The sequence below is a fragment of the Stegodyphus dumicola genome, chromosome X2, assembly GCF_044657685.1.
Source record: "Stegodyphus dumicola isolate Sdum_Otavi_A_Nest chromosome X2, ASM4465768v1".
Classification (NCBI taxonomy): Eukaryota; Metazoa; Arthropoda; class Arachnida; order Araneae; family Eresidae; genus Stegodyphus; species Stegodyphus dumicola.
The window spans coordinates 39,035,028-39,057,776 of NC_140781.1; the positions used below are offsets into that span (position 1 = coordinate 39,035,028).

At 33.1% G+C, this 22,749-nt stretch overlaps 1 protein-coding gene across 3 annotated transcripts in view; it reads right to left on the reverse strand.

Moving 5' to 3' along the window:
* The window catches only part of LOC118186652 (BAI1-associated protein 3-like), a 600,433-nt gene that overhangs the window by 21,686 nt on the left and 555,998 nt on the right, over nt 1-22,749 (reverse strand). For all 3 annotated transcript variants that reach the window (XM_085808773.1, XM_085808772.1, XM_085808771.1), the window contains 4 exons: nt 13,316-13,384; nt 6,096-6,242; nt 4,967-5,083; nt 2,214-2,297 (listed from right to left, as the gene is read on the reverse strand). In XM_085808773.1, the coding sequence (XP_085664899.1) occupies nt 2,214-2,297; nt 4,967-5,083; nt 6,096-6,242; nt 13,316-13,384 (417 nt within the window). The remainder of the gene's footprint in view (nt 1-2,213; nt 2,298-4,966; nt 5,084-6,095; nt 6,243-13,315; nt 13,385-22,749) is intronic.

Here is a 22,749-nt window from a genome sequence, read left to right on the forward strand (position 1 = left end):
TGAAACAAGACAGTATTACTTAAGCTTAATTCTATGTAACAAAATTTTACAAATAGGTAATGCAAGTCTGATTACCTATTTGTAAAATTTTGTAAAACAACAGATACATGCGTGGAACTAAAGTGACTCAGTCAGTATTAACAGATACTGAGTTTTGATGCTATGCTTGATGCAAGTGCCTTTTTGCATTATTCAGACTATCTATGCATTGAGACTATGTGGAACCACTACGCATTTAGACTATCTGTGCACATCTCTCCGAAATTTATGAATGTTATTTTATTAATATTTTTGTAACAAGCATTTTATTGCTGTTTTGGAAAGAATCTCAAATTCCTGTTTACGCTTTTTGAAAATTCAGACGTATGAAATTAACTATGGGTATGTACACCTCTACGGCTATATATTGTACTTCTGTAGCAATTAACAGGTACATCATAACAAGTAAATAAGGTAACAAGGTAAGTATTTTGCTTATTCTTGATCCAAATATACTGTAAAATACTTATCTATCTATGGTAATAATTAAAAAAATATTTAATTCCTATATTTATAAATCATGTCTTCCAAATGGGTGGCTGATCCAACTAAGCCGCGGGAAAGCGGAATGCATATCAGGAAACTGACGAAATTAGCTTCCATGTTGAATTTAGCCAGCAAACATTGCTACATTGTCAGTGCAAAGTCTGGAAATCACAAATTAGATAATCTCAATGACGACTGGTCGAATTGCGCGTTTATCTTTATTTCAAACATTCAGTTACATTAATCTTCAAGAGTGGCACGATATGTGTAGGAGATGGAATGCAATTCGAGCATATTATCTTCAAATTGATCTAGATATAGAGTAGCTCTGCTTAACACCTGACAAGTGACATCTCATACTGGCAGGATATGCTATCAATGTTGGGTATTTCTCCTTCAGTAGTAATTTATGTATAATTGGTAACTAATTTATAAGTTTATAACTAAAACTGGCTTAAAAGCACATTTTGTACCTGTCACACTTCCTTACATAGATGTAATTTTTTTTTTCATTTCTTAGTGCTAATTACCTAGCAGACACTTGATCTTTTTTCCTATGGGTTAAGTATGAAACCTAATGTTGCTGAAGATACAGATAATCTAAAGTAATATATAACTTTTAACAGATCAGAAATCTATTAAAAATAATTAGCAGTCATCCGCTTAAGTAAGAGACACAAAAACCTGAAAGAAAAAAAATTGAGAGCACTCAGAGTAATACTCATTCAATGGGGCTGTAGATTTCTTAGCTGCAGAAGCTAATAAGCATTAAATGCCCGATTTATTTACGAAAATTAGGCTAGATTTGAAATCATAACTGATTTATCGTAATGCTAAACTACGATTTGAAATAAACGCAATGATTCATTTTATTTGTGGAAATGATCTCAATGATTATCTGTTTTCTCCCCTTTTAATTACCACAAGGTGTCGCTCGATACTAAGGTTGTAATACACCAGATGCCTGGAATGTCCTTTGAGCTAAAATGAAATGAAACTAAATCATAACTCACAGTCATACTGTTTACTACTGACACTGAAGAAAGTATATAATTTTTCGCATAATTAATTAACTTGTTGAATTAACAACAGCAGTGTAGTTTTCAGAAAAGTGAAACTGGAAGACTACCTGTATTATTGAAATGAAATACACTAAATTATCATAATTAGATTAGTTATATCTGCGCCGAATTGGTGCGAGCTTCCTTTGCTGCTACTATCGCGTGGCGCTACCTGTTATTAAGGTTGGAATATGAAACGCTGCGGATGCTTCAGTATCCCTGAGAGTGGTAAGTAACCTTGGAAGTGATACTGAGGCCTGCTAGGTAGAAATGAAGTATCGTACCTACAGTGAAAGAGTACTCTTACGCATTCGCTGCCAATATTTGGATCAGTTTCCTGTTGCGAGATTTGATTAGTCGCTGAGCAACTGCAGTTACTTTTAGCATGATTTTACGTAATAGCTCGAATATTCATACTGAGCAGGAAATTTGTTTAAATGTTACAGTTTTGTTATATTATCTGGGTTATTAGTCTTATTAAAAATATCTATCTACCATCAATCTATGTGCTTGCTAGTATATAGTTTTCTCAACCACCTCTTCTACTACATAAATTAAAAGTTAAACTTCGGAAGAATGTTTGGCTGACACCTTCCCTTCCTTGTTTTCTTTAACAAAATTTCATACCTGGTCTTCCATTCTTTGAAGATAATACATATCTATCAGCTGGGTTGTCTCCGCTTTTTGAAGACTCAATTCTTTTTCAAGCCGCTGTAAAGAGAAATAATTATTTAGTATAAGAATTTATTATCCTACATATTTTTTACTATATACTTCAAGTATAGATATCAAGCTTTCTATTTTTCTTCTACAGATACAATTTTTAGAGGAAAAAAATGATCTTTTAGTTTCACAGTCAGAGTACTTTCGAAGTTTAAAATGTCTTCAAAGATTCATCCGCTTGAACATGTTTCTGAGATACACTCGAAATACTTAAACAGTGACAGTCGTAATGTAAAATGTATGCAATGTAAACAATGTAAGTGCAAACAATGGCGTAGCTGCAGGAGGGGACAAGGGGGGCATCCAGAGTGCAACATCAAGAGGGCGCCAAATTGGTATTACGGATTTTTAGAATGAAATTTTTCCATTCTTGGCAAACAGGAAGGGGAGCGAAATCTTCAGTTATCCACGGGTGGTTGACATCCCTTTCTATAACTATGAGTGTAAACCTAAAATTGGGTATTAATATGTAATTCTCTGGCATTAAAAATTGTAACAACTATTCAAACGTTGCACAGACCACAATAATTATGCATATCATAGAAAACTATGAACGTAATCCAATGCAGCAAATAAAAGCCGAAGTTATATGAAAGATAGGTAGCTATTTCATTTCGCTTTCATTTAATTACATTAATTTTACTTTGTGTAGATTGAGACTGAAAAGATGGAAATTAAAAGAAAAAAAAAATTGAAAGACGAGTTTTTATAAACTAAGATTTTATTTAAAATTCATAAAATAATCAATAAAATAAAAGTAGAAAAATAATTCATCTTATCGTTTAATGGTGTCAAGTGATTAAATAATTTGCAGCATAAATTGATCCACAGTTTTATGTCAATAATTAAAGCATGGTCGCCTATGAAATCGAGTTTCATTATGAAAAGTATAAAAGCGTGGGACGACACTTTGGTAAATTTCTAAAGTATTATCTTTATAAATTTGTTAAGGCTGGCAAATGCTTTTGTAATCGTGATATAATATTGTATACAAAAAATTGATTTCTTGTTCCCATTAAACTAGACAATAAATTATTTTTTTACTTTTACTTCATTTATTATCTTATGAATTTTAAATAGAAGCTTATTTTATAAAATCCTTTTCTTCATTTTTAATTTAAATTTAGTGTCTGAACTTTTTAACATTTCCTTCAAACTCTGCCTTTTAAAAAGTTATATCACTTTTTATTTTAAAAATTTCTTTTACACTACGCTATTCACTATACATAAGTATCATAATGCATGAGTTTTTATGTACTTATAAAGTTTACTAATCCTCTTTGCTATCATAAACTGTAACCAAACTTTAGACAGATTCAAAGTGAATTATCGCTAAGTCTAAAATAACAATTGAAACTTGAGAAGAGTGTAAAAGTACCATTTATTTTAAACTAAGAACAATAGAAGGCGTACGTAGTGCTTACAAGCTCAGCCAGCCAGCACTCATGACGAAATAACGTAAAGTTACAGTCAAATACAAAATTTAATTTCAAGTAAATTAGAAGCAGAAGGCTACACAGATCAGTTTAAAGCCAAGTTAGCTGAAACCTAGCCCGCGTAGAGATTAAATATTGGTAATTATAACGAAAGGTCGAAGACTACTCATCTTATCTGAGCTCGCAACCTAGTAACGTGGTCTCGAGAGGCAAAACACTCTCTGTCTTACAATTTACTTAAAGACACCCGAGCTAATTTGCATTCTGGTGTGTAAACGGAAAGATGAAGAGACAGTAAAGGTCTAAATCTTAAAATAATTAGTTAATTAATGCTAACAAACTCTATATGCTATCTATACACTACGTACTATATAAAGTTGTATACTATTTAATGATATCACATGAATATACTTTTCTTGACATTGAAATGCCCAATCCCAGTGTTTGATCTTGATCCGGTGATCCACCTAGTCATACACTTATACAGATCAGATTTACTTCTTAACCTAGTGTTTGGTCTGGTCATATATTTATATAGAAGAGTTGGCGAATCTATGCTAAAATAGCATTCAGTGCAAGAAAGAACTGCAATTTTGTATAAATTAACTGTAGATGCATCGTATTTCCTTGTTAGTGCAAGACAAACGGAGAAGCTTTTAGAAATTCGTTAAGTACTAAAAATTTCGTATATTAGCAATTTGAATTAAGACACAGGGAAATATAATTTTGACTACATCATGCAGTTTAAAACAATGGCATTTTTTGACAATTTACCAAGATAGCACTCACTACATCTTAACATTATCTACAAGGCATTCGTATAAGACATTACGCTTTTCACTAATTGAATTTGCGTAGGATCCTATTGAATGTCGTTAGCAAACTATCCTAATCCGTTTTAAATAGCTAAGCAATGAATGCCCGAGGCACTGATTAAAAAATACTGGATTAATAGCATTAATGCAGAATCTTCAAGGGACAGATTATTATAAGATAAGCAAAATGACTTCACTAAGCAGCCTGTGAATGGCTGTGTCTTAAACTGAAAATCAAAACATATGGCGAATTTGATGAGATAAATAAAGTGATTTCACACACTACATTCGTTCACGACTACTCTTTCTGTGTATGAGAATTTCATTGTCAAGAAGAGCATTCAAGAAATTGAAATAAAAACGGTGTTTTTGTTACTAATTAACAGAAACCAAATAAAAAGAATACCCGATATATTGGACTATGCACTTCGGAGATAGGTAGCATATATTCATCTCTGTGGAAGAATTCTGCTAGCATATGCAAGGAGGTAAACAGTCGACGGAAGAAAGGTGATTTTTCTTTCTGTATAAAAAGAAAAATGCATCAAGTTTAGAATTAATGATTAGAAACTACATTTAAAAACTTAATTAACATAAATTAGTGAGGCTTTAATAACTACTAATTACTTACCAGTTTTATTAAATCAGTTTCGCAGTTATTATTAGTTTTAAACAAAAATTAAGCCTCATTTGAGTTAATTTCACTGAGGAAAATAGAATTTTATCATCTTTTAATGTTTAAATTGGATATACTGAATTTACTCGAGTATTTCCCCCCCCTTAACAATTTTTAGCCTACGAAAATAGAGAGGGGGAATTTGTGCAAGTAACTTAATTTTTGAAGGACGTGTTTAAAATAAGAACATAAGAAATGAAAAGTATTCATGGATAAACAAACTACTGGTAACTCTGAGAATACTATTTTTTTTCAAAATCCTATATTTTAATAAGAATACATAGTAATATTAACATTACCAGTGTTTAGTTATATATTCATTTATACTTTGCAGCGTGAACTTCGCTTGCTGTTATTGTTGTCCGCTGCTATTATCCTAAGTAACAAACCAAGTCTGTCTTCTTCCGTGAAATGATCCTCAGACCATGATGAACATTAGACATTCCCATAAGCTCTTTAAGCTCTTTATTATTCCTTCACCATTCAGAGCACATGCACCCAAAATCCACAAGCAAATCAATCAGTAAGACGAAAATAATCACTACATAGTCAACCCATTTTAAAATTTAGGAAAGCTTGCTTTCTGAAAACCCCGAGAAAGGGCAAAATTATGTGAATAGTTAATAAATTTTGAGAACCTTACGCTAAAAAGTTAAGTGGAAAAATACGGCATTTCTTCACATCTATTACACAGCTTCGACGTGCGTTTCAAAAGCATTTTGAAAGATTAATAGCAAGGAAAATTATTTGTACTACAAAATATGATGTGCTGTAAGATCTTTCTTACCCTAAATATGCATTTCTATAATAATATAGTGCAAAAATAGCATTATTTGACACAAAAAATAAAAATTAATACCCCAATGTTTGATTTGGCCGTTGCAGATATTTCTGAAAGTACTTGATCCCAAATAGACAGCAGCAGCCTTTGGAAAGTAGACTTCAGAAAATTCGAATTCATCTCTCTGAAAGTTTTTTCCAGGTACTCCAATAATGGGGCAACACACTATGTGAAAAAGACATAAATTAAAAACTATGCCATAAAAAGATACTGGCATGAAGAGTAAACATAGTCAAGCAGTTAAATACTATGCTTTAAGTTTTTCCAACTTTTTTTATCGTTATAAAGACTTTTCAACTAATAATCTTGGATATTAGAATAAAAGTTGCTTAAATCTTGTGTGAAACTTCATTAAAACTGATTTCTTATTAACACACATAAAACATCTGTTGATTCTAAAAATAAGTTGTGCATTTATTTTATTAATTTATTTAAAAGACTGCATAGTATTATAAGCTAATAAAATAAGAATGGAAGTGAATTTTGTAGTGAAATGTTTTGTAGTGATTTGAGTTTATTTTCGTTGAGTTAAAATAACGTTTAGAAAAGATTTATAAATTTAAATACAAAACACTGGGACAGAAAGTACACAGGAAGGATTAGTGGATTTTACACAAACTCACATTATGTAGGAAAAGACTGTATAAGAAATTATTGTGAAAGAAAACTCTGTTTAAACCGTCGACACACATGTAGGATAGATATTTAACCCAGCCATCCTGTTTTATCAAAACATTTTGCACCAGTCTTAATTCTCTCTATGCCTTTTAAAGCCAAGAAAGTATTGTTAAAAGTTCTTTTAGTAAACAAATGAAGACATTCAATGTGAATTTAACATAAGTAAATGTTTCGTTTAATGTGCAGTAAATATTATGCTTATTTGTTGTAATTTTACGCTCAATTTCTTCATTTGTTTACTATTCGCATAGCGCAAAGCTATGTACCTCCTAATAATCGTAAAACTGGTTTTGTTCGTCTGCTTCTTCGCCATTTTTGTATTTTTGATTCGGGACTATTATCTTAATCGCGCACTAAGGTAGCAAACTAAACTACAGAACAGAGCAACAATGGCTTCATTTTCAAAGAGATATACCGTATTTGACGGCATATAAGACGCAGTGGCATATAAGACGCACCCTTATGTAGACGGCCACACAAGGAAAAAAAGAAGTTTCAATAGCGTGGTTTCTTTTAGTTCTCACGTTTCGTAAAAGCCAAATAAATAATTATTGAATGCAATTACCTTCACGTATAAGACTGTATCCTTCACGTATAAGACGCAGGTAACTTTTTTGAGACCAAATTTAGGAAAAAAAGTGCGTCTTATATGCCATCAAATACGGTATTCCAAAATTACTTTTAGTTTGGGAAAAATGAAAAAAAAATGGAATGAATATATTTTTGAAAAATATAAGATGAACATCTATGCGACTCATTAGACAGCGTCAAAAAAAGAATAGAAAAAAGTCTGATGAGCCTAACGAAATACTTGCTTTTTGATGAGGTTATAAGGAACAACCAAATGGTCCCTACCATTAGGTTGTATGTTGAAAGAAATGAGAAGAATCAGGTATGTTCTCTCCAGGTTTGAGCCTCAAATCTTTCAATTATAGCTGGACGAACTAACCACTTAACCACAAGAGCACGCACAGGGGAATGCAATAATTTTTTACAAGTTAAATTAATATTTATACTTTATTAATTAAAGAACTTCATTTTGAAACGCGATGCGGTATATATTGAAGTTACTTAATGAGAATGAGAAGCGTTAGCTGTATCACTTTACTATGCTGGTATGTTGACATAGAGAATGCACAATGTTAGACTCGACAGTGTTTCCAAAACTCTTCAAACTCCTGGCTCACACCTCTCAGAAATAAGCAAGGAAATCGAGTCTAAAATTCTAAGCAATATTCATGCTGTTCAGACTCCTCAATTTACTTTGTCTCCAACAGCGCGGTTTGGAATGAAAAGCTCTTTTTTTTATCATTGTAGATGATTCATTTCACTTTATTTTATTTCGAAAGAAGTTGAATTCACGTGGAACATTTTTAGTTAGATAATGGAAAAAAATGAAATTAAGTTCTTATGAATATTTGGTTTCATAAATCTTATAATTTTTTCTACTAGTGTAAGTACCGAACAAAAGGATTTTATTCATCTCCAGATTTGAGACCCCAGAAAAATCACGAGATATAATACCTGTAAATTTTGTCACCATCTGATTCCCTTAATACAGGGGTTGCCAACCGGTGGTCCACGGACCACTGGTGGTCCGTAAAACGTTTTTGATGGTCCGCTGAAAAATTGGGACAATATTCATATTTTTACGAAAATTCAGTTTAAAAAATGACGAGTAACAAAAACCTATTATGGAATATGGATTATACTTCTTTTTTAATTTTAGTGCTACTTTTAGCGAAATTTCTTCTGAATTTAGCGACTTTTAGCTACTTTTGCAGGTATATCTAGCGACATTTGAAAGTGAGAATTGGCATCCATGTATGCCTCTATTATCAATAATAGCGCGAACAGGAATTCTCTTTCCTTTTCTCCGTGTCAATAGGCAACTTAATGGATTTTTATGAGAACCATCTGCATTCTTGTTTATAATTGCATCACTGGAAGTTTCCGTTTTAGTTTTCTCTAACTGTTGATCGATTGCACCACTGCTGAGCAAGAGATGATTATTATGTTTACAATAATTAAAAATTGGCCTCATAATAATATCAGCTTATTGATACTGATTTGCGTTTGCCGGTTTGTTCTTGCTTTTTGTGAAGTTCCTTTTCAGTAATATAGAAATATGAAGCTTTCTGTACAAGAAGGTAAGATTTTTTATACTTTCATAGACACTCTTTGACCAAAAAAAACGACACACCAAGAAAGAGTCATCTGAATGAAAATCTGTAGAAGTGATGCACATGTACAGAAAAACAGATGATTACAGTTTGAGAAAAGTTAGATGATTTATTGAAGTGATAGAGCTTCACAAAGTGAAAAGGTCAGTAACGCGTTTGTCCACTTCTGGTCCTTATGCAAGCAGTTATTCGGATTGGCATGAATTGATAGAGGTTGCGGATGTCCTCCTGAGGAATATCGTGCCAAATTCTGTCCAGTTGGCGCGTTAGATCGTCAACATCCCGAACTGGTTGGAGGGCGCTGCCCATAATGCTCCAAACCTGCTCAATAGGAGAGAGATCCGGCGACTTGCTGGCCAAGGTAATGTTCGGCAAGCAATAAGGCAAGCAGTAGAAACATGTGCTGTGTGGAGGCTGGCATTATCGTGTTGAAATGTAAGCCCAGGGTGGCGGGATTTGAAATGCAACACAACGGGCCTTACAACTTCGTCGACGTACCTCTGTGCTGTAAGGTTGCGACGGATGACAACCAAGGTGTCCTACTATGAAATGAAATGGCAGCCCAGACCATCACTCCTGGTTGTCGGCCTGTCTGCCGGAAGACAGTCAGGTTGGTATCCCACCGCTATCCAGGGCGTCTCCAGACTCGCCTTCGCTGGTCATTGGGGCTCAGTTCAAAGCGAAACTTATCCCTGAAGACTATTCTACTTCAGTCAGTAACATTCCAGTGCGAATGAGCCCGTCACCACTGCAAACGAGCTTGACGTTGTACAGAGGTCAATGGTAGTCGGCGCAAGGGGCGCCGTGACCTCAGCCCCCTTTCTGTGAGCCGTCTACGAATGGTCCTTGAGGTCGCTGAAGCAGTAGTTGCACGTACAATCGATGATAATGATGCATCTGGGGCTGTGAGTGCCGCTCTGACGATTGCTCGGTCTTCGGGTTATGTCGTTTTTCTAGGCCTACCGCTTCCTTCTTGACGCTGTGTGCGGCCATGGTTCACCCATTTCTCCCAACATCGTCTAATAGTGGCATCGCTACTGCTCAAATGTCGAGCTATTCGCCGATAAGACGCCGGCTTCTTTGAGCTCAACTACACGACCTCTCTTTAACTCTGACATCTGCGGATATCGTTCGCGCACCTGTATGCGAGACATAGTTACTGTCTACCAGAGTACATGGAATGAAATTCGTGAAGAATTTATGACCTGGAATGGTAATTTCTCCTCTTAAATATCCTGCCAGTTGCGCAGATTAGATGCGCTGTAGCGCTGTAACCGTTCATTAACTGGCAGCCAAAATGTAAAATTTTGCATTTTCCGTCGAAACCTGTATGCATATCAATTTGTGTCTAATTTGCTTCATATCTTCTCGGTGCGTCGTGGTGCGTCGCTTTTTTTGTCTGAATGTAATTTTTCAATGTGAACGAAATATGTGTAGTTTGCTAATTATTACTGTATAAATGCATTTACCTTTTTTCTTTTTTTTTAAAATTCCTATTCGTGGTCCGACAAATATAAAATTATATATGTAGTGGTCCGTGAAGTTCTAAGGGTTGACGACCGCTGACTTAATATGTGAATTCGCTTTTCTTCTCCACTCGACCCTCAAAGATTTATTTTGACTCTCGTACTTTGAAAGTTTAGAAGAATATTTTTTTTCACTCCTGATTTCTGTCACCACTTGACTTTCTTCAAACTAACTTCTCTTTCCTTCTTTTCCGACCTTCAAGCATTTTACTTTACCCTGAGAAAGTTCACATGCAAATTTTTTATCATTCATGATTTCTCACATAAGACACACAGTCGATATCAAGGATTTTTATGTTTTATGAAACCATTTTTTCCGTTATTCACTTGATATACATACGTATTTCTGAAGCACATAAATGCTGTGCATAAAAATAAATGTCTATCTAATTTGCCATTTGGTATTCCATTTAGGTTTTCGTATAAAAACTTTTATAAATATAAACGAAGCGTGCTTTTTCCTGGAAATTAAAAAAAAAAAAAAAAAAAAAAAAAAAAAAAAAAAAAAAAAAACGTTGCACCCAAAAATTAAATTATGATAAACTGTTATTTATTGCGGAGTGTCAATATGTAATTCTACGAACATTTTATGACAAATTACAAAGGCTTTTACAAATTTTTAGAACATGTTTTTGCAATAAAATTGGCGTTTTAAACAACAAAGTTATATTAAAAACTTTTTCTCTGATAAACCTTACTCTAAATTAACAAACTTCATTTTAAAAAACATGAGATCTTCAATTAAAATTAGGTAAGTTATCTTTTGAACTTCTCTTCTAGCGCTTTCCAAAGAATATCCAGTTTTTTAGGTTTGACTTTTAAAAAGCCTTTTCTTTTGCTCCAGAAGCACAGTAATCTATTGGTGAAGCATTAGGGTATTTTGGAAGCATACAAGTATACGAACAGCAGATATAAATTTAATACCAGATTATTTTGATAGTTTGTTATATCTATTGTTTGATTTAATACCAGATTGTTTAAGAAGATTTACCATGGTGGAGTTTTATTCGCTAAGCAGATATATATAAGAAGATCGTATTACTTTAAAAGAACTAGGAATTCTGCAGATTTATGTTAAATTTAAATCCCTTAAATATAAGAATTTTTTAAGTATGGGAATCTTACATATTTATCATCTACATAAGTCTACCTATCTGTCTGTATATATCAATATATATATAAATATTTTTGTCAATCTAAAACGTTAATTTTAAACATTTTTCTACTTTTCTTAATTGGAGTTTTTTTTATAGCAGAATCCCTTTACTGAAGTGTCATTTGAGTTCTTAATGCAGAGTTGTTTGGTTTTCCATAGGCTTTTACATAGTAATAGGCATGAAGAGTCAAATCTTATTTCCATTTGTTTTCTACTAAAGGGTTTTATAAATGAGTTTTACAACACATTATATGTTTAAAGCGTAGGCAAAAGACGATGAATATTATGCTTTTTAATTGGTTTAAAAATCTTTGCTGAAAATTCTTTATTACATTGCACTGATTCTTGTTGCTAATTTTTATCGTACTTTTAATTAAATTAATTGTTTATGAATTATTTTGCTTATATATGATACAGAAATACTGAACGCACTAAAATCGGTTTTTTTGAGTGGAAAGATTTCTATTGAGATTAGAGACTTTATATTTGAAATAAAAAGAGTACGCTATTGCTTTGAATGACAGTTCGTTGCTTTTTTTTGTAAAATATTAATTTAGTAGCAGATACAGAAATTGGAGACACAGAAATCGACGTTTTCTGCTTTGCTTTAATTGATCATGAAGTCAAAAGTGGCATTCGTAACGTTTTTAGCCTTAAAGCGAATGATAAGTTAGCTGAACTGAGAACATTATTTGAAGTCGAGTTATAAGTCCATTCTAAACTACGAGTTTGTGTAAAAATCTTGATTTCGAATTGAAGCAAGAGCACAGCTTAACTAAAATAATAATGAAAAAATTAGTCCAAAATGCCATTCAGGTAATGCTTATAATATATTTCTGTTAATGCTTTATAGAAAGCAATTCTGCAATAGCAATATAAGACGGTAAATGCTTAATATTTCGTAATGTTGGAAGAGAAAATCATAATAAATCTTGTGACTAAAATAAATAAAGAAAGAGTTGAAAAGCCTAAATGTTCCCAACTATTAAAGTATCGCTGAAACGTTTAACTCAAAACATTTTTTAATAAAGGAATTACGTTTAGTTGAAAAGCCTAAATGTTCTTTACCTATTGAAGTATCGCTGAAACGTTTTACTCAAAACATTTTTTAATAAAGGCATTACGTTTAGTAAAACAAATCATTTTGAAAAATGCTCAGTCAGTTTTAGGCTTATGAATTATTACGATTTTCTGTCGTAAAATATACAATTCAGAGTACATTTCAAGCAAAGAAAAGCATGCTTTTAGTCTTTAAAGAAATCTTTAGAATAACTGTTGAGTTAGTTTCCGTTTCTTAGGAAATTTCCGAAAATATGCTATTCTTAACGTTTTATAGGGATTTTAATTGTATAGAAGATACGCATGTGCTTATTTTCTTCTTACTTATATCAATTTACCATATAACATATGAATTTTTCAGTCTGCTGCATAATTATTGCAGACCGCTGAATGGCATTTTTATAAGCAACATGGCTGTGAAAATACATGCATATTATTGGTATATAAATGTATTATACACGTTTCCCATTCATAATATACATATATTTTCGAAGCCGGGTTTAATTTAAAAATATCGTTTTTTTATGACATACAATCTATTGCAGTAACAAAGAAAATATGCTTATTCTCTGTTAAATTCAGGATGAAAACATCTTAGATACAGAATACAGTCTAAGAGAATTATACTTTAAATACCTTTTCAGATTCCAGCTTCTCTGGAGCCCAAGCCAAATGGAACATCAACTTTTGTATTGCAGGTCTCATCTAAAAAAAAATATTAAGGACTAAGTAATAAACACTGAATATAAAAATTATAAAACTTCACATATGTTACATATTTCAGATGTCATAGAAGGGAAATAAATCAGCTTGTTGAATGCTGTATCCAATCTAACATTTTCAGAACTTTTAATGACAGTTATTTTCCATTTTATCATTCAAATTTTCAAAAAACGAAATAATTTACGAACCAAACTTAACCAAAAAGGCATTTTGTTTTAGGGTCTTGGAACAGATATTGTATTTAGCAGACTGTAGCTCCTAAATTATTGTAACTGAAGTAGTTCCAGTACTGTAAAAAGGCATATATAGGATGTTTCGAATGTCATGGGCAACAATTTAAACGTTGATAAAGGTGCGTATTAGAAATGCTTTCACGAGTAAAGGTGCATTCATCCGTGAATAACACATGTGCACTGAAATCAGGCTGCGCTGCTAGCTGTTGCAAAAACCAACTTGCAAACTCGACACGTGGCGCATAATCTGCTGGTATCAAGGCTTGCACTTACTGTACATGACAAGGTTGTAATGCTCCGACCCTTAATACTTGCCAAACAATTGAGTGGAGCGCATTTACGGCAAGGGAAACCTCTCGCGTGCTAATATCCGGACGACAATCTTCCACTCTTTGTAGAATGTCCCCTACAACTTAAGGCGTCAGCACACTCCTGCCACGCCATGTATCATGCAGGCCGCTGACAAAGCATTCTGTTTCACACAGGCATCGATGGAATCGCTCGAACATTTTTCAGTCTGCCACTTGGCTTCTCGGGAAACGCTGCCTGTACAGTCGTTCGGCTTCCAGAGCATTCCCATTGGCAAGATCATACATAAAATTCATGTCCACCTTTTCCTGATTACTGCACGTCGACATGCCTTACGAAATCCACGCTAGAAATGACAATGTGAAACAAACTCACACTCAGTGGGGTTCACACTCAGTGGGGTTCATGGAAATTTGCAGTTTCTAAGTTTGATACATTATGAACTATGCGTCTGATATTTCTTTCTTCGAAAGTAGGTGGAATTACTTTTAAGATCGTGTCAAGTTTTATTGCATATCAAACTGTATTATTATATATCACTAATACTAATCTCTGCATTTTATTATTTTATTAAGTAGATAATTTAATACAATTTCATAAACTGTGCGGTATCTCTAACTAATTTTCTGTGAGTGGAAGATATCGTTAGCGTTGAATAGGCTTTCTCGAAATACTGATTACTGTAGATAATGGTAATACATCTTGAGATCTGAATTTAGTGTTCAGAACTTCTATTTTAGCATTAAAATGCAGCAAAGTTAACTATGAGTTACAGATAAAAAGCATAAATTAAATTTTGATACATGAAATACCTTTTTTCTTCACTTGAAGCATAATCTTTCTCTTCCTTCATTCAGAACCTGAAGCACGTTTCTGAATTTGGTGGGTGATTTCTCTTCACAAAGAAGAGTGGATGGTTCGAAGTTTCCAGAGAAGAGGATGAAAGAATAAGCGGCGATAAAAGATACCAGGTAATTGATTTTTATTCTTTTTGACTCCATCCGGTTACTTATTATTTCTAGAATAATATTTGTCGAGTTCGACATTTTATCTTTCTTTGAAAGGAAGTTTAAGATCATCGAAAAATATTCCCCCCTTCGAAATTGAGTTTACTTTGAGTATAATAATAGTTCTGAACGTAAACATACTTTCGGTGAAAGGCATAAAGTGACTTAATACTAAATTATAATTTTTATTTTGTCTTAAAACGAAAAGTTTAGTAAACATAGTCACATCGCTACAAAACGCAGATTTAAGGACAAGAGAATCTGTGAACAATTTCCTCTTTTTCTTTTTTCCCCCAGAAACGAGATACTTAATTAAGTTGCTACAAAAATGAAGGTGCAATATCATATATTAGAGGTAAGTAAATAGAGAAAAATTAAAAATTTTCAAGTGATAAAGGATATTGAGGCATAAAAGGGGTGTTCAATAAGTTCTAATCCTTGAGGAATGACGATGCAGAGTGAAGCGATTGCATCGCCCTTGGAAAGTGGGAAACGAAAACATACACAATAAGCATTATTTGAGTTTTAAGATGCTGTTAGATGTTGTCCGTCAGTTATGCTTGCTAATACTGAAAATACAAAACATTTTTATACCATTCAATTCTTAATAAAAGACTTTATAACACCGACAAAATACTATTGAACGCATGATATCCGTCTTTGGCGATGCGGCAATTGTCTTTGCCAATTTTGCAAATTTTGAAACCCTATATATGATTGATTCAAAATTAAGATAACAGAGCATGAATATTATTATTTCAATGTTAGCAGATTTGACCAAATTAGAGCATATTTTAAGATTTCCGTGTTATTCTTAACCTGATCAAAAACTGAAGAAAATAAAAAAGAGGGCCTTTTTTAAAATGCACTATACAATTTAATCGCATGTTGCTTAAAACTGTACCTGTTAGAGTTATTTCTGCATGAAAAGTTCTGGTTTGTGTTGGTACCTTAACTTCCTTCTTTTCAGTTACTAGATTGATTTTATTTTGACGGAAAATGAAGAAAAAGAGATTAGAACTAACTTTTCTCTATTTCAGAACAGCCAGTTTTGCGATTAGAGATGATTAGAAAATGACTCAGTTTCAATTTTCCAATCTCTATGGATCAAGAATGTTTACAAAAGAAATTAGAAAGAAATTTGGATAATTTGTTGGTATCTGGAACCTAATAAACTAAGTAAAGTGTTTGAAATGGTTAATTAATTTTCAGAGGTTATATTCCCTCATGTCAGCATTTCTTAAATTATGACTCGCGAAAATTTAATTTAGATAAATGAATTTAAAGAAATATTAGTCTCAATCCATCTTTAATATGTAATTTAATTTAATATGTAACATTTTCTGTAGAGCGCAATGGTAAAATCGTAATACTGACCACTTTCAATTGCACATTATATTTACATATTCAGAAATATCACTAAGCACATCATAATAACAGTGTCATTTTGCAATTTCAGAATTTAAGTTATTTCAGAATCAAAATATACCCCAAACTTACAATAGTTTACGCTTTGTGCCACAGTTCTGCTGAGAATAAGTTCGGCGCCGCTATGACTAATGCAGTAATAACGCTTTCGAGTAAACTGAAACAAGTCTAGACTTAATCGCTACAAATATGTGCATCGCAAGGACAACACAAAATTGGATTGAATGTTGCTCGACTATTGTTGATATTTATTTGAATAATTACTAAAATATTTTTTAAAATTTATATTTTAGGATAAAAATATTTTTTACTCATGTATAAATGGCTGAACTTAAATAGCAAAAACAATGACACACATAGCAGTGCTACAAAATCTCTTTAAGCAGGATCTGGTAACCATTACGAGGCATTTAAGATACAAAAACAAAATAGGATGAGACATATCTCCTATTTGGTTTTACTTTCAACAGTCGTGGTAGTAATGAACAAACTCTTTGTTTTTAATTTGAAAGTGTTTCTCTTATAGGAAGTATGACACTATCAAAATTACAAAAGGCATCCTCAATCCAAGGATCCTTCACACATCATTAAATCAAAAGAATATTTTGAACGACTGTTAAACCTTTAAAAAAACAAAACGCTATTTCGAGAAATTTATAACAACTAGCGAAAAACATTTATTCGCGTCATACGGATTTCCACATCTGATTCTTAAAAATAAAAAGCCATTGCTATTATTGAAATGGCAGAAATACTTCGAAGTAAACAAGGTGAAAAAATTTGGAAAATTTCTTAATCATATATCATTGTCGATAATATAATTTTAGAAATTAGTAACAACAAACTGAAGAGCTTATTATCAGACGTAATGAAAGCCCACAGTTTGCGATTCAGTTGGACGAAACAACTGATAGTTTAAAAATAGCTCAGCAGTTGTTAGTATATTTCAGATAAATTTACCAGGAAAAATTACATTAGAGTGTGCACAGATATTGCAAAAGCAATGATGGACGAAAAAGTTATTTGATAAAGCTGATGGTAATGATCATATAACTTTTATACAGTTCTCTGTTTCTATCCATCGGGAGGTCCTCGTAGGAAAAACATAGTATCAGAATTGAACGATTTGAACGATCTGCTTTGGGATGCAGTCAGAATTATAAACTTTATTTAATATTATGCACTTGTAAAGTATATGTCTCTTTGGAAACATATGAAGTAGACTTTAAACGGGACTACTGAAGAATTATCTTCTAGCCTTGTGAAACAAAAACAGAAATCAGAAGAAGTGTGTATTCCCTTTCATTCAAACATAAAATTAACAAATAAACCAACTTGGCTCATTTGCTGAAGAAGCCCAGCCTTTATGGTTTGACAGAATAACGTAACAACTAATAATTTCAAACTGTGGTAGATTAGCCTAACGGCTCACAGAAAATTTTAACCTGCAGGAAGAGTTCTGGTTTGTAGTAAACCGGCGAGACAAGGCTAATTAATGCCTAGAACACAAAACGCCGCTAACGCAAGTCGCTAATAATCACAGCACAACATGGCCTGGAATAGGCATACCATTTACATTCTGGTATGAAAAACGTGGTTGAAAAGAGAATAATAGGAAAGTGCTAACTTAAAATGAACAATTAGTTAAAAATTAACCGATAAACCTCCCACACTTAAAAGCTGTTTATTTTTAGATCTTTGAAAAGACACAGACTTCGAATGCAAACATTTAATATTGCATTCAGAAGTAAGATGAATATTAAGAATACGAAATTTAAGAAGATTATTGTTATTAAAATGGAAAAATATTTCACTTTTAACTGAACAAAAATTTAATCTTGCTGTTGTTTTTCAGAGTGACTTATAGCTACATATATATAGCTTATGCTGTTTAATCAGATATTTTTGAGAATCTAAACGATCTCAACTTGTCTCTTCAGAGGAAAAAATGGCAATATATTTACTTCGAAGGATAAAAGTGAAGGTTCACTGAAAGGATTAATAGTTGGAAGATAAAGTGGAAAATGATTTCTTAGAAATGTTTTTGACCGTCGACAGATTTTATAATTGAATTTTTATAATAATTAAATCTTATTATTTAAAAAATATTAAAAATTGTCTTTATAGTTTTATATTTGAAAAAAAAATATTTTATAAATAAAATTATTATAAACGTTTAATGATAAAAATTATTTCAAATCACATTAAAAACCCTAGAAACAGGTTTTTGCAAATACTTAATAACGAATTTTGATTTAATAAAGTTACCTTGGATTCGAAAACCTTTTTTTATTGACATCAGTTAGATTAATCATTTTCCATATACAGCGCAAGAGGAATTTATAGAGCTGTTCACTAAGTTAAATATTGCTCCAGGATTTAGTGTCAAGACTTAATTTGTTATGCAGAAAAAAAGCAAGCATACCCATCTCATTAAAACATGATTTTATTTTATTAACTTAATTAATACTTGAAATAATTCCTAAAACTACTTTTTTCTATACTTATATTGTTTACCAAAGAAATAAATTGTTGTGGGAAGATATTTATAATTTTATCTTTATTCTATATTTAATATCTGGGATCGCGAAAAATATCGATGAGGAAAAGGTGTCATGTATGAAAAAAGTTTAAGAAGCATTGCATTATGTCATTATTTAATCTAATCAATTAAGCAGCTAATGTTGAACAGTAAAGTAAAGTAATGTTAAACAAGCAAAGTAATGTTAAACAAGCAAAGTATTGTTAAACAATTAAGTAAAAAATGTTAAATTGCAATAAAATAATAATTATAAAATGGTTATTGAATTAAATATAATAAGTTTTAGGGAATTAAGTAAGCCATGAAACTGAATAACACATAACTGGGCATACATCCAGAAATTTATATAAGCCGTATTGAATGCCGCATTTAAATGCAGCTCACAGCGGACTGAAGATTTTGCCAAGAATTTTAAACGATATGCTTCAAAAGAAGAAACAAACCTAGAAATTCGAAATTGATGATAGATCTCTAAAACAATGAAAAATCGCATGGAGAAATGTGCCATGAGTTGAGCAGGTGCTCAAACAATAAATTACAAATCTTCGCAAAATTAATTTTAGGACTCTGGGTTCGTAATCCCAATAATAAAGCCAAAAAACTGTGCAAACTAATTCCAAAATAAGAGTTCCAGGTTGCTTGAAAAAATCCAGCAATCTAAGGACAGAGTTCTTCATGATGAAATCATTAGGTGACTTTTAAGATTTGCTTATCATTTTAAGATAAAAATTGTTCTTAGCTTGGAAAATGAAGGTAGAAAACGAAAATAATTGTCCCCAGGTTGCCTGACAAAATTCAACAAACTAAGGATAAAGTTCTTCATGTCGAAATCTTAAGAAGATCCTTAAGATCTGCTTATGATTTCAAGATGAACATTGTTCTTATAAAATCAAGGTAAACAAATCCTTGATATCTTCTTCAAATTAATTTAGATTGAAGTGTTCAAAAGAGGACATATAAAAGTGTAAAGTTTTAGATAACTGTTCTTTTCACAAATAAAAGCAAATTTGATATATTCATTTGCAAAAGTCGGGGGAAAATATGAAGGAAAACAAAAGAAAACATGAAAATTGAAAATGTTTTGTTTACAGTTAATCGAAGTGGCAGTCTAATATTTTAGGCTTTATTAAATATAATATGGATTCAATATAATGTTGTAAAATACTACGGATTAAACAACCATCATGTGTTTAATCAACTTAGAAATATCTAATAAATTTTTTAATCAACTTAGAAATATAGACGATACGGTATTTCAACAGCATAATAATAAACTGCATGAAGCTTTGCATATTTGCTTGTGAATGGTGAAACAAGTTTAAAATTAGGCTAAAAAAAGCAATCTTAGATTGACATAGATTTCGAAAAAAACCTCATTGATTTCAAAACCCATTGATATATATGTACCTCTTATTCAACAACAAACATAAAAAATTCAAAGTTGGGAGGAGTGATTCATAAGAAAAATATTAGGCAGACTAAAGCACAACAAACATAGAGCCATCTGTCAAGGAAAATGTAATGAAAGGTGAAAAAGATAAATAATTGGAATTTTGAAAGGCCTTTATGATTAATATCTCAATCTAATGAAGATAATCTTTTGGGAATGTGAAAGTAAGGAAATTAATTAGCCAAAAGAAGAGGATTTGTGGATGATTTTAACAGAAAAATTGTGGTTAATTAACAAACTCTGATATATTTATCTGATGTTTTTTCCTATTACTGAAGATCTGTTTATTTCATCTTTTCAAATATAGAATTCGTATGTCTTGTCGCAAATTTAGTTTGGCCGATATATGTCAAACTACGCTAATAATATACACTGTAATTTTCCAAGAATTAAGATCAAATATGGAATCTTTTAGAATCGAACAACTAATATAACTGATAGAGAAAATCACATGAAAGTTTATCTTTTTATCCGAGAAGTTTTTTAACTAATAGAAGCATGAAATGGGATTTCTTTTCGATACAGATTGAAAGAAATGATATCTTAAACCTACACTGGTGTGCAAAAATTAAGGACGAAGCGGAAAAAATAGCATATCAGCTGAACGAAGAGGCAGAGCGAACAGAAAGACCAATCAGGAGATTAAGTAAGGTGATGTACAGTAGCACATACGCAGATATGCAGGTAGACGTAATGGGGGAGTGTCTGAGTAGTATAAAGCATGTTGTCGGTGTAAGATCAGTATTTCTGGCAAAGAGATTGCACTCCGTATAGCAGTTAAAATCATACTGAGTTGCTGCCTCAGCGAGAAATGGCGAATAATCAATCTGTTAGACGACATCTGGATGCTTTTACCCGAGGTCGAATCATTGGAAAGTTGGAGGAAGGCCGCAGTGTGACAAGTGTGGCTGCAGAGTTCGGAATTGCTCACAGCATCGTTTCACGACTTTGGAGACAATTCTAAACTACAGGAACAACTATCCGGGAGTTTAGTAGTGGTCGTCCACGAGGAACCACACCCGCAGATGACCGGTATATTGCCTTACAGACCAGAAGAAACAGGCGGCAGACAGCGGGAGAAATCGCTAGACACACGACACAGGCGACTGGACGACCGATATCGCGTTTTACCGTGGCCAGAAGACTGCACGGTGGTGGTCTGTTTGGACGACGCCCTGTACGGTGTGTACCTCTAACGCCTGCCCATCGGAGAAGGCGTTCTCTGTAGTGCCGGGAAACCGGAATTGGAGAGACAATCAATGAGGACGAGTACTCTTTACAGATGAGAGCAGATTCAGTCTGAGTAGCGATTCTCATCGCATACTCATCTGGAGAGAGCGGGGAAGCCGCAATCATCCCTCGAACATCATTGAAAGGGACAGGTATGGAGGTGGCGGTGTTCTCGTTTGGGGAGGCATCATGCTTGGTAGTCGTACAGACCTTCACATCTTCGACGCAGGTTCAGTCAACGGGACCCGTTATTGTAACGAGATTCTTCTTCCATATGTGCGTCTTTTTAGAGGCGCTATGGGTTCGCAGTTCCTTTTCATGGACGACAATGCACCATGTCATCGCACAGTAGCTGCCGAACAGCTCTTAGAGAGTGAGGATATTGAACGTATGGATTGGCCGGCAGCATCTCCGGATCTCAATCCCATCGAGCATGTATGGGATTTTCTAGGCAGACGCTTGGCAGCTCGTACCTTACCACCAGTAACGATTCCGGAGCTTCGATTGGCGCTGCAAGACGAATGGGCAGCAATGCCTCAACAACTCATTGACACCCTCATTCTCAGCATGGGCAGACGCTGTGAAACCTGCCTAGCAGTCAGGGGAGATCATATCCCCTATTAAAGACCGGATGTTTCTTGCTGGACACCCATCACAGGGATGTTTCGGCCTTCAGTCGCATTGCGCTCCATGCTACGTTTTCCATAAAGCTTTTTTTTATCCCTCTGATTTCTCTTTTAGTAAGTGTTGCTTACATTACTCATGTCCTTACGTATTGGGGATCTTACGGTATTAAATGTGTTGATTTGGAAAGCTTTTGTACAAAGTTATATTGAAAAAAACCGTCTCGTCCTTAATTTTTGCACACCAGTGTAGAAGTGATACGTCATTTTAACGGGATTATGATAAGCAGCATATCCTCCGAAATTTTTAATAAACTTTTATATCATGTTTCTTATCAGATCAATTCAGCTTTGTAACCATCCGAACTGAGATCGGTATTTCAAATATACATGGATATTAAAGGGCGTAAGCAGGGTTGTGAAACCATTTATTTTAATACAGCCAAACAAAGACACATGTCGCCTGTTATATGTTAATAAATTTCACGACTAATTTTATCGTGCTAGGGCATAGATGCCGTAATA